Genomic DNA, 17,840 nt, shown 5'->3' on the forward strand with positions numbered 1-17,840 from the left:
GGTTAAGAATTCGCCACCAGTGCAGGGCACATGGGCTTGATCCCTGGTCTGGGAGGACTCAACTTGCTGCAGGGCAACTAAGCCCACATGCTGCAAGTACTGAAGCCCACACACCAAGAGCCTGTGCTCCACAACAAGAGGAGCCTCCACAAGGAGACGCCCATGTGCTGCAACTAAAGAAAGCCCGTGCATAGCAGAAAGACCCAGAGCAGCCAAAAAACAGAGTGCATTAATTAAGTAGATAGGCCGAACAACTTATTAAATATTTACCTCCTAACAACTTAGTACCTACTGGGGATGATGTGTGCTTGTGCTTAGTCGCTCAGTCATTTGGAATCTCTGTGACCCCGTGGACTGCAGCCCGCCAGGCTCCTCTGTCCATGGGGATTCTCCAGGCAAGAATACTGGAGTGGGTGACCATGCCCTCCTCCAGGGGATCTCCCCAACCCAGGGATCGAACCCATATCTCCTGCATTGCAGGTGGATTCTTTACTGTCTGAGCCACCAGGGAAGCCCAGTGGGGATAGTAAAACATCTCAAACCTAACAGTCAGATTGACCACTACGACCTGTGTTCCTGTTCCGCCCTGGTTTTTGCAGTGTTTGCTTTTTATCACAGCAGCTGCAAAGAATCCCATCTTTGCAAAGATACATCATGCAAGAAAGTAGTGCCATATAATGTTGAAACCATGGATTACCTCAAGTTCGTCATTCGCAGATGGAGTGTATCCCTGCTTCCCTCAAAAAATGAAAATTCCTAACAGCACCCCTGCCAGTTCACAGCAGGGGTGCCCTGGGACATCTTAGCACAGTTTGGGAACCATGGGATTATCCAGTAAGTAGTTATCATGATGATAATAATGATGAAGTAATTGGTATTTATCCCTTGGTTTCTGTTTCCAGTGCATTTTAAATCTCCATTAATAATCTCTCTTTCTCTGTTATGGCCCAAGAGGCACCATGGTACATTAGCAACACACTGTTTAAAGAAACACATGTCCTAATGGGAACATAACTGACTATATTAATTTTACAAGTTTGGCAGAGATGTTGATAACTAAATCATCAGCTTCCAGGATCCTCCAAGTCACCCAAGTGAAGACCTTTCCTTGGATAAAATGCTGTTTATATGCACCAGGACCTAACAGAGAGAGAGACAATAAAATCAACTTATATGTGAGCTGTCTATGGACTAATATTCTCTTATCCCCCTGTTCTTTCCCATGACTGACGGCCATGGTCAAAAGAAAAATAAAACCAAAGCAGCACTCAATCTGATCAGTCTAGAAAAGCTGGACAAACTCTAATTATCTTCCCAGGTACTTGACCTAAGGACACCAAAAACATGAAAGGCTAATCTAAGTTCAATCACAGCCAAATCCTAATAAAGTAGTGATGAGTGGATATTTTCTAGCTGGAAAAATCCAGCTCAATCCTGATTCCTCTTTCTCTCGCAAGGGTAACCAGCACCAACTCACTCAACAGAGAATGGATTAAGAAAAAGGCAAAAAAAAGCTTCTGTTGACTTGCTTTCAACAAAACCTCTATTATTCTTTGTTACCAAAGGAATAGACTTCACTGTAGATAAAATAAAAAATGAAGACAAGCAGAAAGGGGAGAAGAAATGGAATCTTAATCTTTTTACCCAGAAATAACTATCTCCCTCCAGACTCTTCTCTCTACACTCACATACAATCCTTTCTCTTTTTTCTTTCTTTTCTCTTTCATTTTAACCCCAAAGAAAAATCATATTGTTGTGTAGTCTCTTTTTCCACTAGAATATACACAGTGCCTATATTTCCATTTCGAAAACTATACTTTTAAAACATCATTTTAAGAGCTCTGTAATTTTCTACAGATGAATGTGATACAATTTATTTCTCAAATCCTCTAGCAAATTAAACACCTACATTGTTCTAGATGTTTGCTAATATAAATGATGCTGTAATGAAAATATTCACAGCTAAACACTCGAGCACATCTTTGTTTTCTTAGGGAAAATTCTTTGAGTTGGAATTTCTGGGTCATCAACTATACATTTTTAAAAGCTTTTGACAAAATACTGCCAAATGATCCTAGCCAGAAAGAATTTTTTTTAATTTAAAAATATGCACCTTTTTACACTCTCATTGGCAAAGTATGAAAGAACTACACATTCACTTCTTAAAGAGCCTGAAGAGTTTATATTTTTTGACACCAAAGCAACTCCTAATTAACTCAGCTGAGCTGTGGGAAGGGGGAGGAGGCATGAGGATATAGCACTGTTTCCCAGCTCGAATTTAGAATCTAAACTATCCCTGAGAATTTCTCATTAAGGGAATTTTATGGTGACTTCCTGCCAAAAAAACACGCCATGGTCATTTATATCCATGCAGGGTGAACGGCTACGAGCAAAAGTCATCACGGAAATCTACGCCAAGGCTCGTGTAACATAAACATTTGGAGAAAGAAGTTGGGCTTTAAGATGGGTGACCAAGAGGAGGGTCTTCAGGATTTTATACGCATAACACAGGACAGACAGAGGGAAGAGGTTCTGAAAACAGACTGGGTGGTGGAGGTGGGGAAGATAGGCTGCCCATAGGCACATTATCGATTATAAATATACCAAGGTGTGGCTTGGTCAGCGTCATCCGCCAGCCTGACTCACTGCAGATTTGGCTGTTGTCACATAGAAATATTCGTATGTCAACAGCTTCCAAGGAATGCTGGGGAAGAAAGAACACAGGACTTTCAAGTAGCCTGGGGGGAGGCGCAGTGTCTCCACCGCTCACAAGCTATCTCATCGCAGGTGATCAGACAAGATCCTGTGAATCTTGGTGGCCAGTGACAGTCACCTTTTCAGAGGCTCGTTGTGGGATTTGGGCAAGACCATTAGGACAAAATACCAAGTGCTGCAGCAGAACTTGGCACCTAAGAGACAGCCAACCCACGGTTGTGGAGAGGAGATGGACAAAACCAGAGAGTTAGCTGAACATATACTCCGTTTGAATATGAGACAGGGGACTGGAGCAAGGGTGAGAGATCTGTATCAAAGCTTCCAACAACGGCCCCGCCACTAACGAAGTCCCAGGCCACCTGCCCCAGGAACATTATGGTCACTCGCCGAGAGGCAGCCTCCACGGCAAGAATCCCAGGCAACCCTGGACTGGGTTCACATCTACTGACTACAGCCTCTGGGAGGACGTGGATGTAGCGAATTTGGTGTGGGTTTTCTGCCCCTCAGGTTCTGGACCAGCATCAGAGAAAGTCTGATAAGGTGAGCAATGATGAGACCCAGCACCCCAGCCCTCCCTCTGTGGGGGCAGGAGGAATACAGATATCCAAGGCTGCAAGCGGAGATGAACTCTGCCCGTGGACCAAAGGAAGAAGAGAAGCATTGAGTTCTCAAAGTACTTCCTCACTCAGGTGAAGGGAACTGAAGCTCCTTCACATCATGGCCCAGAATAAAGAAGAAACCTTGAGGGACCTCCCTGAGGGTCCAGTGGCTAAGAATCCTCACTCCCATTCCAGGCGGCCCAGGTTCCATCCCTGGTCAGGATGCTAGACCCACACGCTGCAACTAAGAGTTCTCAGCTGGTTGGATGGCATCATAGACTCAATGGACACGAGTTGGAGCAAACTCCAGAAGATAGTGAAGAACAGGGAAGCCCGGCACGCTGCAGTCCGTGGGCTCACAAAGAGTCAGACACGACTCAGCGACTGAACAGCAAATGCTGCAACTAAGACCCAGCACAGCCAAATACACTTTAAAAAATTGGAAAAAAAAAGGAATCGCAAAGGGAAGGGGCAAATGTCTCGTCTCCTTGGATAAGAAAAAATAAGCTACCAGAATGCCCAACTAAAGAAGATAGTTACAAACATACATTATGATTCACCCCTGAAGTCCTTAAACATCATGCCATAGAGCTCAATTTTCTGACAGAAAAACATTCAACTTCCTTGAGCTTCAGTTTTCTCATCTATAAATGGGGTTAACAGGAAAACCTCCCTCCTAGGTTTGCTGAGAGCATGAAATAAGATAAAGAGCCCCAGACCTGGCATCAGACCTGGAGCATAGTAAGTGTTCAGCAAAAATGTTAGCTTGGGTTAATAAGTATTTTGTTAAGGAGAAAAGCAGACTGTTGTTTTTCTTTTAAACTATATGTAAATAAATGGTAGAAAAGTATGAGTGTAAGCCAAAAACTGTGAATAAGGGTGATCTCTGGGTGGTGGGAGTACAGTAATTTGTAGTTTATATTTATACATCTCTGGATTTTATGAGTTTATTTCTGTAAACAAAAAGCATTCTGCATTTTTATAATAGGAAGGAAGGAAAAAGGAAGATAGGAAGGAAAGAAAAAAAAATCCACTCATTCAGTCTAAATACTCAAACCTGGAATAATGATGAAAGCGAACAAAAGAAACATGCAGGGATTTTTAAATGCTATTTGCAGAGTTCACGCTGACATGCAAAAATGCTTATCATCTGATGTAAAGGGGAGACCAGGATACAAAATGTTTTCCACATCCTAATTCCAGCTGGGGAAGAAAAAAAATGCATAGAAAAAGGATTTGAGGAACATATGCCATAATATCAACAGTGATTACCTCTGAAGGCTTGGGTTATGGTTGATTGTCATTGCCTTAATACCATTTTACATTTTCCAAATTGCCCACAAGAGGCCTGAAGTGCTTCTATCGTCAGAAAATACATACAACTGATAATAATAACAATAACAATAATAATACAAACGGCTCTTACTTGTTTGATGGAAACCAGAAGCAGAAGGGCCAGGAAGGGCCTCGCAGGGGTCCAGTGAGCCAGCTTGTGGGGGGAGGAGAGAGGCCCAGCCCCCTGGGCAGCAGGGGTGCCCATGAGCAGCACATGGGCTCCAGGCAGGGGGCTCACTGCCCTCCTCCGGGACCCTGCCCAGCTCGGCCCCGGCCTCATCTTTCTTGCTGTGGGTCACAAGTGTCAGCACATCCTTCGAACGGTCCAAGATGTACCGCAGGCGGCCGCCTCTTGCATTCCTCTTCCTCCAGCAAGATGTTTGCACAAACCCTCTGCACACCGCCCCTGAGAGCGTCTGGCCCAGTCTAGAGCCATCTACCGAATCTCCAAAGTTTCTCATCCCCCGTCCCGCCTCCCCCTCAAAAGGCAGGGAGATTTTTCCCAGACCTTCCCCAAGTGCTGGGACTTCCTGGGCAGAGGCCGCCCAGGAGAAGAGGCAAGGCAGCCGGTGGGTTCCACCCCTGAAGCCCCACCAGCTGCAAAGGACCAGAGTGGGACTGACCTGGATTCCAGGCCCTGAGGACCAGTGGTGGGAGGATGGGCCTCCAGGTCTGAGGTGGGCATCTTCATCATGGGGGACACTTGTTATTGAGGCTTTAAGTTTGTCCAGGATGGGCTGAGCCCAGCTACCAAGGCAGGGTCTCCTCTGGCCCTGTTTATGCCAAGACTTCCAGAAAGACAGCTTTTCTGCCCAGGAGACACCAGCTCCTGCCCCAGGGCCTGAAGCAAAACCCCCATCAGTGGGCTTCCCTGGGGGTCCAGTGGTTGGGAATCCACCTGGCCAGGCAGGGGACATGGGTTCAGTCCCTGGCCGGGGAAAATAGGATTCCACATGACGTGGAGCAGCTAAGCCCATGTGCCACAACTATAGAAGCCTGAGTGTGCTAGAGCCTGTGTTGCACAAGAGAAGCCCCGCAGTGAGAAGCTCACACACCACAGTTACAGAGCAGCCCTCATTCTCTGGAGCTAGAGAAAGCCCCTGCACAGCCACAAAGACCCAGAACAGCCAATAAATACTTAAAACAAAACAAAACCCCATCACCGACTTGAGCTCCTGCTTCATAGCAGCAAACCAACATGCTGAAAAGTCAAAAAACGTGCTCGCCTCTAGATGGCTCTCACCTGTGAGCAAAGGTTGCTCAGTCCACCAGGCAGATCCTTTGTCAGAACCCATGATCCATTATTGCCAACTAACAGGTGTGTAGTTTTCCACCACAACTCACATGGACAAAATCTTCTCACCTGACAGCCTACTTCCTTCATCCTTAAAATAACCCTGTGAGGGGATGGTTAGTTCTCTGCTTGATGGCTGCAACATTGAGGTTCAGAGAGGTTAAGTGGCTTGCCCAACACCACACAGCATGTTAAAGGCAGAGCCAAGATACCTAGGTCTTCTGACCAGTCACCTGACCACAGAAGCTTGATAAGGTCCCATATCTGACCCTAACCCTCTAGGTGAGTTCATTTTTTCTAGGAGGTTCAGCACTGTATCTCTGAGATACTCTGCTTGGCCCTTCTCATCCACCCCTCCCTGTCCAGCCCCTTCCAAGCCTTTCCTGAACTTGAGATTCCACAGAAGACGTCCTGATTGTATGAAATGCAGGTCAGCAAGAGACAGGAACACCGTGTTTCCATTTAGGCTATTTTTCCCCCCATAAGTTGGACCAGAGGCTCTCATCTTGGCTAACTTTCCCAAGTGAGTGAACTTTGAACAGTTGGGGCAAAACAGGTGAGCATCCCTTAATAGAAATCCTTTGACAGCTTAAAACAAACAAACAAACAAACAAACAAACACATGGCGAGATTTTAAATACCAGCAGTAAAACATTCAAAATGAACACAGACCCCCTACCCCAAGATGGACTCACATAATGATGCGACCTCTGGAATCCATGTGGTCATCCCTCTGGGACAGCAGAGAGAGGAATGGAGTAACCCAGAGGGAGAAAACTGCCCACATGATGGTTCTGATCCTTCCATACGGCTGTAAAGCTAGTCTGTGATGCACTTTACAGATTGTCTTCCCAATCGCCTACTTGCAAAAACAGTGCTGCCTGCTTGATAAGAATATTCTGTCTAGCCTCTCTGAACTTTTTCTCAAAAACAGCCTTTTTCTAAAGGGACAGGGGTTGTGGGGAGGGGACAGCTACACACGACTTCCCCACTCGTTGGATGGATGCCATCTAGTGATAAAATGAGGTAACTCCTCTTCCCACAAGACTGGTTGGCAACCACACAGACAGACTCAGCTCACAGCACAGTCCTTGGTCTTTGCCAGCCGGAAAATCCAGGCTAAGCGATGTGGACCCAGATAACACCGGCCTTTTTTCCCACCTGCCCAGGTTGATTCTCTGTCATGATGGGGGAGGGGGGTTTGTCTTTGGGAGGTGTCTATCATAGAATGGAGAACCTTTGTGTTCCAGATGCCACGTGGAACCCTTGAGGACATCATGCCACGTGAAATAAGTCAGTCACAAAAAGACAAATTCCACATATAACTCGAGTGACCAAATTCATGGAGAGTATCATAGGGGCTGGGGAAAGAGGAATGGGGAATTGGCATTTAGTGGGGACAGAATTTCAGTTTTTGCAAGATAAAAAGAGTTCTGGAGCTTTGTGGCAGACTTGAATGTACTTAAGAGTGCACTTAAAAATGATTAAGACAGTAAACTCTGTATTATGTGTATTTCATCACAATTTAAAGAAGAATAAAAATGGCATCTGTGCTCAGTGTTTTGCAGCAGCCTGGATGGGAAGGGAGTTTGGGGGAGAATGGAAACATGTATATGGACAGCTGAGAACCTTCGCTGTTCACCTAAAATTATCACAATATTGTTAATCAGCTATACTCCAATTCAAAATAAACAGTTCTTTAGAAAGTGATGGTGAAAGTGTGAAAAACACGAATCAAATTTAAGAGCATTTCGAGTTGGATCTGTAGCTATTCCATCGTGCCTAACACAAAACGGAAGGACATGGTCTTCCAGTATCTAAAAACAGTCATCCAGTTCAACAAAAGAGTTGCTCACATCACATGGGAATAAATGAAGTTCTGCCCTTGCAAAAAAAAAAAAGAGAACAAAAACAGAAAACCAGCACCCCTACATCATGGGAAGGACTGAAGGGCTGACAGTGTTGAAGGGAGCACGGCCCAGCTCTGTGGCTCCTTCGGGCACAGATGTCACACCCTGGAGAGCACCAGTTCCCCAGGGGGACGTGCAGGGAGAGGTAAGGATGCCAGATGGTGGACCGAGGTGGGGCGGGTACCAGGATGAGGCAAGCGAGGGGGACCCCACTGCTCATCCTGCCGCTGCACCCCGCATTCAGCCATGGACCAGTGGGCTAGGCAGCAGCGGGCTCTGGCCCTCCTCCCGGTCTGCCTGGCCCTCACCTTCTCCCTCACAGCCGTGAGCAGCAGCTACTGGTGCGAGGGCACACGGCGGGTGGCAAAGCCGCTGTGCCAGGATCGTCCGGGGGTGCTGCACTGCATCCACTACAGCCGTGGCAGCAGCGACAATGGGACCCAGGCCGTCCAGTACATTTGGGAGATGGGGGACGACAAGTTCGTCCAGCGCAGGTTCCACGTGGGGCTCTGGCAGTCGTGCGAGGAGACGCTTGGAAGCACAGGTGAGCTCAGCATAAACGGGTCCTCTGGTGGTTCGGGGATGTAAGCTCTCTGGCTTTCCATGTGAAAATATCACCTAGACCCAAGAGAGCCGGCCTGGGAAGACTGCAGCCTGGGGCCCCTGCAGGGAGATTGCACATCTGCTAGTCAGTCTAATTTAGCACAAATGCCTGGGCGAGTTGATGCATAAGGAAAGGAGCAGATTACAACTGGAGGTGGATGGTGGCACCCACAGAGAGGGACAGGAGGGACGAGGAGGGCTACGGAGACCTGGCTGCAAGGACTCCAGCCTGGGGAGGATGCTCCTGGGCCCTGAACAAGCACAAGAAAGGGATCAAAGGGAGTCTGGTCACCCCCAGCTCTGCTGCCCACTGCAGCTTCCTGGGTATTCCCCTTCTTAATCAGCTTCATCTGCACCCCCCTAAAAGTTGACCCTCTGTTGGACACCCTAATAGAGTCCTCCTGGGGACCCCCTACCTGGAGTGCTATGTAGTGACCCCCCTACCTGGAGGTCATTTTCTAAATGGCTCTGCACCTTCTTCCCAATGCCTCTAAAAAGAGAACGCATTGTCTGAAATGAAGATGTAAAACAAAAACTCCTCTTAGAGAATGAACTTATGGTAGGTAGCCAGGTGGAAGGATAGGGAGCTTGGGATGGACATGTACACTCTGCTGTATTTAAAATGGATAATCAACAATGACCTACTGTAGAGCACAAGGAACTCTGCTCAATGTTATGTGGCAGCCCGGATGGGAGAGGAGTTCGGGGAGAATGGATACATGTATATGTATGACCAAGTCCCTTTGCTGTTTACTTGAAACTATCACAGCATTGTTAATCGACTCTACCCCAATACAAAATAAAAAGTTTTTTAAAAAAAGAAATAGAAAAAACCAAACATTCATGGTTGGGGCAGCTTTTCAACTCAATATTCTTTCTCCTGGGTGAATGAATTAGTCAGCAGAATGTGTTGATTCCAGACTCTGTGCGGTTCTGCTGAACCAAGAAATTCAAGCACAGAGGGGCCTAGGCACACCACAGCGGGTGGGGGTCTGGGGAGAAAAAGCAGACGGGGCGCCACAGTCCGTCCCCAGGACTCTGACACCGTCTCCCAGGCAGGCTGGCTGTACCGCTTGGCTGGCAAACTTCTGTCCAGCTATGTAACACCTGCCTGTCTGGCTTCATGGGATTTATAAAGATTTTTTCCTTTTAATCCTGCTGGACCTATTCAAAAGGAACATCATTTCTGAGGATTCATATTAACCAAGGGGTCACTGCGGTCTGATCCACACTAAACTCACCCTTCTAAGCTATTGTGAATTCTCTTAATCTCCTTGGCTGGTCTCATTTTTCACTCTGCCCTGCCCCTGGCTCTGGACTGGCCTCCTTTTACCCCCCATTGAGATAAGGCAGCCCTCACCAGAAGGCTAGTTAGATGTCCAGTCCTCCATGCATTAAGCAGAAAGACAGCAGTAGGGTTTAAGTGCATACTAACCAGGAGAGAAGCTTTCCTATCTAAGTGTTTGTTGCTCAGTCGTGTCCGACTCTTCAACCCCATGGACTGCAGCCCACCAGGCTCCTCTATCCATGGGATTTCTTAGGCAAGAATACTGGAGTGGGTAGCTATTCCCTTCCCCAGGGCATCTTCCCGACCCAGGGATCGAACCCGAGTCTCCTGCATTGGCAGGAGGATTCTTCCTATCCAGTATCTTCAAAGCAAGGCTAACATGGGGACTATTAAACCAATTTTAGAAATAGGAAAGCCATTCCTCTGAAGAGTCAGTAACGGGTGGGATGGGAGGGAATCTCAAGAGGGTAGGGATATATGTTACTGACGGCCGATTCGCATTGTTGAACCACAGAAACCAACACAACACTATAAAGCTATTATCCTCCAATTAAAACAAACAAAAAAAGAAAAAACAAAATAAGAGTCAATGATCTTTGCCCCTAACATTTGCGTCTTTTAGCTCCTAGCAGCCCAGACTGGGAGCCTCAGGATGTGTCTTCCTGGCACCTAAGCTCCTGGGTTGAATCACTGATGCGGCAGGACAGTCTTGGGGCAGTACTGGGCCCCTGCAAGCCCAGTTCTAATGCTGAAACTGCCTCTACCCGTGTTTTCTGTACCGTGTTTCCCTCTCAGAGGTCCTAAGACACACTCTTCCTAACCGTGCAGAGACAAATCAGGCATGTCCTCGGCTCCTCCCACTCCACCATCTATGATTCAATTCGGAGCTGATATGTTAATGGAGCAAGACGGGGGTACCCACCTGGGACAACATCCCAGAGGGTGATTCGCCCTGGTGTCAAATCCTCCATCCATTACTCACCCCCAAACCGGAATTTGGTGACATCAATATACTCAGTAGATAACCAAGGACTCATATCCTTCAAAGGGACTAAACCTCACAGGGGGCAGCACAAGCTTTTCTAGCCAATATGTGCAACATGACTGATGATACAGGCAAAGCACACCCCCTGGAGCACAGAATAAGTCTGAGGGTGGGTTCTGCCTGGTACCTGGTACTCACACACATAACTCTTTCCTTTCCTCTCCCACTCCAGAAAGCAGGATGGAGTGCAAGTAACTGACTCACTTCATAGCAGAGATAGTTCTGAATCTGCTCTATTTCATTTCTTAAAATGATTACAAACACTGTCACTTTCCCCTCTACCCAGAAAGAAATTATTTGAGACTCACGTCATCCTGGATGCTGTTTGGGAAGTCCAGCATCCAGTCGTGCAGCATCAGTCCAGATGGGCTAGGGTATGCTGTAATAACAAACAACATCCAAGTCCCACAGGTTTAAACCACCAAATTCATTTCTAGTTCTTGCTATTTGTATTTTGCCGGTTGGCAAGTGGTGTCTCCTCACTGGAGCCACTCAGGGATCCAGGCAGAGAGAGGCTCCACCCGGACATAGGCTTCTGTGATCTCAGAGGCAAGAAAATGAGAACTTTTAGGCAAAACACTAACTCGTAAAGCTTCTGACCGGAAGTGACCCGCACCCACCCACCCCATAATTTCCACCCCCAGTCCTCGGCCATAACAAGGCATTTGACCCAGCCTGGATTCCCTGGGGCCGGATTGCATCATGATGCTCCAGGGAGGGGCACCACCTCTATGGGAACAATAAAGCCACACTCCCCAATCCTTGTTCAGAATGATGTGGGTTCAGCCAAGGGGGGCTGGAAACACAGCTTGTCCCTCGTTGTCAAGGTTCACCCTACTTGATTCTGTCTTCTTTTACTTCCAGGTGAAAACTGCAGAAGTTTCCAGAGTGTAATACCAGCTGAAGAACAAGGTAAACACCTTCCTCATGTTCTGTCCACCAGCCCTTCTCACCATTCGGACAATGTCTATGGTTTCGGTTGGCGGGGGTGGGGGGAAACATGAACGAGTTATTTATAGTTTTTCCATGAATTCAAGTCCCACAGAGCCACTGGCTCTTTTCATGGGCCCTGTAGGCAGTAATGCTAAAAAAGGTTAAACCATCAACTCTGCAGGGAGGAGGGGGATGCCTTGATAGGCGGTATTTGCAGCTTTTCGGGGTGTGAATACTCCCACCGAGGCCAATTTCAAACTATCAATGCAAGGTGACCGCAGAGCAGGAAAAAAGATGAGTCTAGCTCATCACTGCCAATAGCGTTTTCCCTCTCTGTAACACTCATCAAATTTAAACTTACTTTCCTATATCGTTTCCCCAGCAAGAATTTAGCTTTTGTGATGACATGGACGATGTCTCTTTCATTCATTGCTGTGTCCCCAGGACCAAACTGCCTTATAGGAGGCTTTTTGCAAATAACAGTTTCGCTCTCTGCCCCTTTTATTCACTCCACATCCAACCTATTTCCTTGAAGCAGCAGGAGGGGTCCCACCAAAAGGATAAATTGTAGGTTGACATGGAAACAAATGAGATTCTTGGCATCTCGAATCAGGGGGCCTCAATGCTCAGACTCCTTCGTCCGCCCTGGTAAAGTTTACCCTCTCCTTCAAAAAATGAAGATAGTGTCTTCTGGTGGAATCAAAATAACATGGTTAACTTCTGAACTGGAGAATGGGACCTCCAGCATCCTTCAGGAAGAATTTTGCTTAGTATTTTTTTCCCTCCCAGCTAATGACAATCTTCCCAAAGCTTCTCTTTCAAGCCCCAGGACTCCCCTTGCATTGTCAACTTTCCAAGACTCAGTAGAGGTTTCTGTGGTTTTCACCCCGTGGTGGTTTTTATTTGTTTATTTTTTGTTTTAGAAGTGACCCGAATCACATGATTGAATATCCTAGTATTTCTAAGGGGCTCCCCTGGTGGCTCAGATGGTAAAGAATCTATATTTCTGAGTCCCAGCATCTCTTTTATCCTTACATTTGCAGGTGTCTTGTGGCTGTCTATCGGGGCTGAGGTCCTGAATATCCTACTGACATTGACAAGTGCAGTCCTCCTGGGCTCCAGAGTGAGGCATCACTCTGGGTTCCACTGGCTCAAGGTGGATGCCTCAGTAGCCATCCTCACCGTGCTTGCAGGTACTTTCCAAGAGCATTATCAGAACAGGCAAATTCCCTACAGCCTACCCCCAAGGGAACTGGCAGAGCTCCAGACTGGCTCTTCCTATCACTGGCCCATTCAGCGGGACAACTGGTCCACTGGAGAAGATACCAAATTAATCCCATTGGTGGAAGCAATGGGGGGCTGATGAAAAAAGTGGGGATAGGCACAAATGGAGAGCAAAATTTATCAGCATGTCTTTGTTACAACTGTGGGGGAAGAAGTCCACTGGCTTTGAGGACAGAGACTGCCCTATTTGTACAATGGTTAAGCATGAGTCCGTGGAGAAATACTGCCTGGATTCAGAGATCTCCAACTTGCTGGCTGTGTGATTCTGGGCAAGTAGCTTCACTTCTCTAATTAGCTGCCTCAGAAAGCTGTGATGGAACTTCCCTGGCAGTCTGGTGGCTAAGAATTTGTGCTTCCACTACAGGGAGCATGGATCTGATCCCGGTCAGGGAAGATCTTGCATGCCAGTGCAGCCAAAACATACAAAAACAAACAAAATGCTGTGGTGATGACTCAATAAGAACGCACACAGTATATAGTAAGTACTCAAAAATGGCAGCTTGTTAAAAATTATCCAAGTGGGGTCAATAGCCCTGTGAGTAAAGAACTCCTCTTTTTGGTCTTCTGTGTTGTCCAAGTAATTTTTCCATTACTGTTGTTCAGTTGCTAAGTTGTGTCTGACTCTGCGACCCCATGAACTGTAGCTAGCAGGCTCCTCTGTCTAGCAACAAATGGGACTCTCCAGCAACAGTACTGGAGCCTGTTGCCATTCCCTTCCCCGGGGCCTCTTCCTGAGCCAGGGATGGAATCCCGGTCTCCTGCATTGCAGGCAGATTCTTTACTGTCTGAACCCATAGACTAGGGAAGACCATAGACCACTAGAGAAGTCCCAAAACTACTTTCTATTTGACCATTGAAGCCACAGTTGGTCACTCCCTGCCATACGTTTATTAAATTAAAACATAGCCCTGTAATGGGAGCCCTGAAAAAGAAAGACAAAATAACTAATATTTAAAAGTAATATTCAAAGAAACTTTCTGGAACAAAAGACCAAAATCTATGCATATAAAACTCTAATACCTGGGGGGAAAAAAATGACACAGTACATTCAAGTCCTAGACATACCCCACTAAAACTGTTAAAGGAAAAGAAAATCGTCTGGGTCCTCAAGCAAAAAGATCAATTCACTTACAGAGAACAGAAAATCACATTGGGAACTGACCAGTTCCTGCTGTGAAAGTCTACTGTGGCCAGAACCTATTCCGATTTTTATGCAAAGTTTTTCTGTGTTAGCAAACAATCCACATTCAAAATAAAAAGTGACAGAATTTAGGAAAGTATGGCTTCAGGCTAAATGTAGCTCAAGGACCTCTTCCCTGTTCTGGAAAACAGAGGATATAAAATCGGTGCCTCTGGGGACTTCACTTGTGGCCCAGTAGTTAAGACTCCGAGCTTCCAATCCAAGGGGCGCAGGTTTGATCCTCGGTCAGGAAACTAAGATCCCACATGCTGAGCTGTATGAGCAGGGAAAAAAAAAAAAAAACACCCCACAGCGACATGATAAAATAGAAAAAGGAGGTGGTCTTGAGACAGATGACATGGCAAAGGAACATTCACCACCGTGTAGATTGGTGACTCTTAAGAAATCAGTAGACGTGTAAAACATGAAGGCTGCTTGGAAGGGCTCAAGGAGGATGTTAGTGGGCTAGGACAGCCAACCCATGTGCTGTAAAAAACTGCATTCTTGACTGTAGCTCACAAGCTTTCCTTGTACAGGGCTCCTAGCCATGGTGGCCCACATGATGTACACAACCATTTTTCAAATCACCGTGAACCTTGGGCCAGAAGATTGGAAGCCTCAGACGTGGGACTACGGCTGGTCATACTGGTGAGTCGCTGGCCACGGTGGACCAGCTGGGATGCACACAGGTTTTCTAGGACCACCACCACCGCCCTTGGCCACGGCTCCACCACCTGCTACTCTTGGGACTTTGGGTTAGTTCCTCAACCTTTCTGTAGCTCAGATTCCTCATCTATAAAATGATAAAACCCAGTTCAGATATTTTTATGAGAATGTAAGGTTATGTTTATAAAATTCTTGGCACAGAGTGAAGCGCTCAAGAAACAGAGATAGTGCTGCTGTTACTTTCTTGAACATGGTTTAAGGAGAAAAGTCCTATTATAATTCTTAATAAATATTTCAGTGAAGAGAGACCCCGTCCTCGATTCTAATGGAAAGACAGGCCATGACACAGAAGTTCTACTAGAAAGACTTGATGCAGAATTGGATACAGAAATGTGAAGTCACCAGCTCAAGGTTGCACAGTTAATGAGAGATGTGTGCAAACCCACAGTGCATGCCTGACTCCCAAGTCTGGTTCTCATTACCATTCACACATTCCCAACAAAAACACGTTGACTGCTCTCTGAGATCTGTGATTCAAAGCATTAGTCGCTCAGTCATGTCCAACACTTTGTGACTCCATGGACTGTAGCCCGTTAGGCTCCTCTGTCCATGGACTTCTCCAGGCCTGAATACTAGAGCAGGTAGCCGTTCCCTGCTCCAGGGGATCTTCCCAACCCAGTGATCGAACCCAGGTTTTCTGCATTGCAGGCAGATTCTTTACTGTCTGAGCCACTGGGGAAGCCCAAACCCAGGTCCAAATTGGGTAGAACCGGGAGTTGATTTTCCATCCCAGCAGGAAGCCCTGGAATCAGCCCTGCACCCTTTCCTGCTGCTGCTGCTGCTGCTAAGTCACTTCAGTCGTGTCTGACTCTGTGCGACCCCATAGACGGCAGCCCACCAAGGCTCCTCCGTCCCTGGGATTCTCCAGGCAAGAGTACTGGAGTGGGTTGCCATTGCCTTCTCTGGCACCCTTTCCTAACCATGCCTTTTGTTGACAGCCTCGCCTGGGGTTCCTTTGCCCTGTGCATGGTTGCATCGGTCATGGCCACAAGCAGATACACAGCAGCCCGCCGGGATCTCGCAGAGAAAAAAAGTGGACAGAAGGGCAGTCGGCACTCTCCACAAGACTTCCAGAAACCCAAGGCTTCAGAAAGTGTTTGGGAAACAGAAGCTGCTCCCAGCCCTGCGGGGTGTGCCCTCATTGGTGTATCTAAGCACCTGCCACCAGAGGCTGCAGGCAAGGTGTCCATGTGCTAGCCAGGGTTCATGGCTGACAGATCTGCACAGGCAGACACACCAGACGCTTGTCTACAAGGAGCATCCCTGGAGTGGGCTTCACAAGGCTGTGAAGTAAACCTCCCACCTGCCATCTTACCCTTCACTAAACACCTTTGCCTTCAACTTCTGATTCCTGTTATAATGCCAGTATTTTTAAATGAGATAACACCTACAGAAAATATCAACCATTGACACTCTAGTATAAGTGAGCATCCCAAGCTTTCCTGACAGTTTAATTAGGGTGACAGAGAAAGTAGGCACATGTGAGGGCTAAGAGGAAGAGCTGAAGGAAGGGGAAAACAAGGCTTTGACTAAAACAATGTAGATTTGTTGCCCACACAGTTATGTTGACAAAAGAGTCTAGAAAGTCTTTTTCCTTAATTGACACACACAGATTAATAGTACATGTGACTATCCTATATTTTTTTCTGTTTTAATTGGGAAGAAATGAATTTAAAAATCAGTTTTGTGTTATTTTTAAAATACATTTTCTTCTAAATGTTTTACTTTCCACCTATAGGAAAATCAGTTTGGAAGGATAATCAAGTGATAAAACAAAATAATAAGGGCTGAATGGAATGACATCTTGTCACAGCTAAGTGGAACAAATGTTTGAATTGTGGTGCTTAAATTAAATTGCCAGGCACTTCTGCTTCTAAAAATAAACACAGTGAAACCTGAAAGTCTTGTTTGAAACAGTGGTATGCTGCGTGTTTCCTAACTTGTTCAGTTACAATATTATATACACCTATTTTGCATTTCAAACTAACATGGTATTGAGGCCACCGATTGTTAAACACATAACTTGGGTTTTAGGGGGGGGAAATGAACTGCCATATCCTAATAATTCTAAATGCATCCTAGCTTAGATTCATATTTTAAAATGTGTTTATGTGTGTAGTGAATATATCATTTCTGAAAAAAAGTCTGAATGTTTCCAATAAAATCACTCAATCCATTTATGCTGAACTGTACCATGTATCAGAGAAGGCAATGGCACCCCGCTCCAGTACTATTGCCTGGAAAATCCCATGGACGGGGGAGCCTGGTGCGCTGCCGTCTGTGGGGTCGCACACAGTCGGACACGACCGAAGCGACTTAGCAGCAGCAGCAGCAGCCCCATGTAGACTGTCAGAGAATAAGGGGCAGTTCAGCTAACTTCTTCATAGTTGTGGATCTGCCTATGGAATGTTGTGCTATGTTGAACCAGGCATATCCAAAGTGGTATTAAATGGCTTTTTCCTGGAATGAGTCCAACACGAGGAAGGCGTGCTGGGGTCCTCTGGAGCAGAAGAGTTCATACTCAAAGGCCCTGCCCTCCACAGGGTGCATATTCTTTTATAGGACTTGTCACCCCTGTGCGTCTGTGTAGGTAAATCCTGTGTCAATGTCACAACATTGAGAGAGTCTGATCCTAGAGAAAAGGAAATCCAAAAGAAAAGTCCCCAAAGAGACACTCAGTTCTTTTAAAAAAAAAAACTTATGCCTGAAGTTTCCAAGGAAGAAACGAATATGTTCTGGAGTCATGTGAGAGAAACTGACGTCAGCAAACAGGATACACGGCATCTGGGGAAAGGAGTCAGTGATGAACGACACATCGGGCCGGACAAGAGGTGACTAGTCCCCAAGGCTCAGGTCAAAACCGACTTTGCTGCATTCTCTGAGTTTCCAAGGCCCTCTGCTTTCTTTTATTTTTTTATTTTTGGCCAC

General features: G+C 46.4%; 2 protein-coding genes across 3 annotated transcripts in view; one reads left to right on the forward strand and one right to left on the reverse strand.

Annotated features, from left to right (window-relative positions):
* Positions 1 to 5,060, reverse strand: part of GLP2R (glucagon-like peptide 2 receptor) — a 42,561-nt gene extending 37,501 nt beyond the window's left edge. For both annotated transcript variants that reach the window (XM_010843013.1, XM_010843012.1), the window contains exon 1: positions 4,741 to 5,060. In XM_010843013.1, the coding sequence (XP_010841315.1) occupies positions 4,741 to 4,929 (189 nt within the window). In that variant the 5' untranslated portion in view covers positions 4,930 to 5,060. The remainder of the gene's footprint in view (positions 1 to 4,740) is intronic.
* Positions 5,061 to 8,099: 3,039 nt separating this feature from the next.
* On the forward strand, positions 8,100 to 16,109 carry LOC104990879 (putative germ cell-specific gene 1-like protein 2). Its single transcript, XM_010843193.1, has 5 exons — positions 8,100 to 8,397; positions 11,654 to 11,701; positions 12,766 to 12,915; positions 14,723 to 14,834; positions 15,851 to 16,109. The coding sequence occupies exons 1-5, from the start codon at positions 8,100 to 8,102 to the stop codon at positions 16,107 to 16,109; spliced, it is 867 nt and encodes a 288-aa protein (XP_010841495.1).
* Positions 16,110 to 17,840: the final 1,731 nt, after the last annotated feature.

Source organism: Bison bison, unplaced genomic scaffold, assembly GCF_000754665.1.
Source record: "Bison bison bison isolate TAMUID 2011002044 unplaced genomic scaffold, Bison_UMD1.0 scf7180017864180, whole genome shotgun sequence".
NCBI lineage: Eukaryota > Metazoa > Chordata > Mammalia > Artiodactyla > Bovidae > Bison > Bison bison.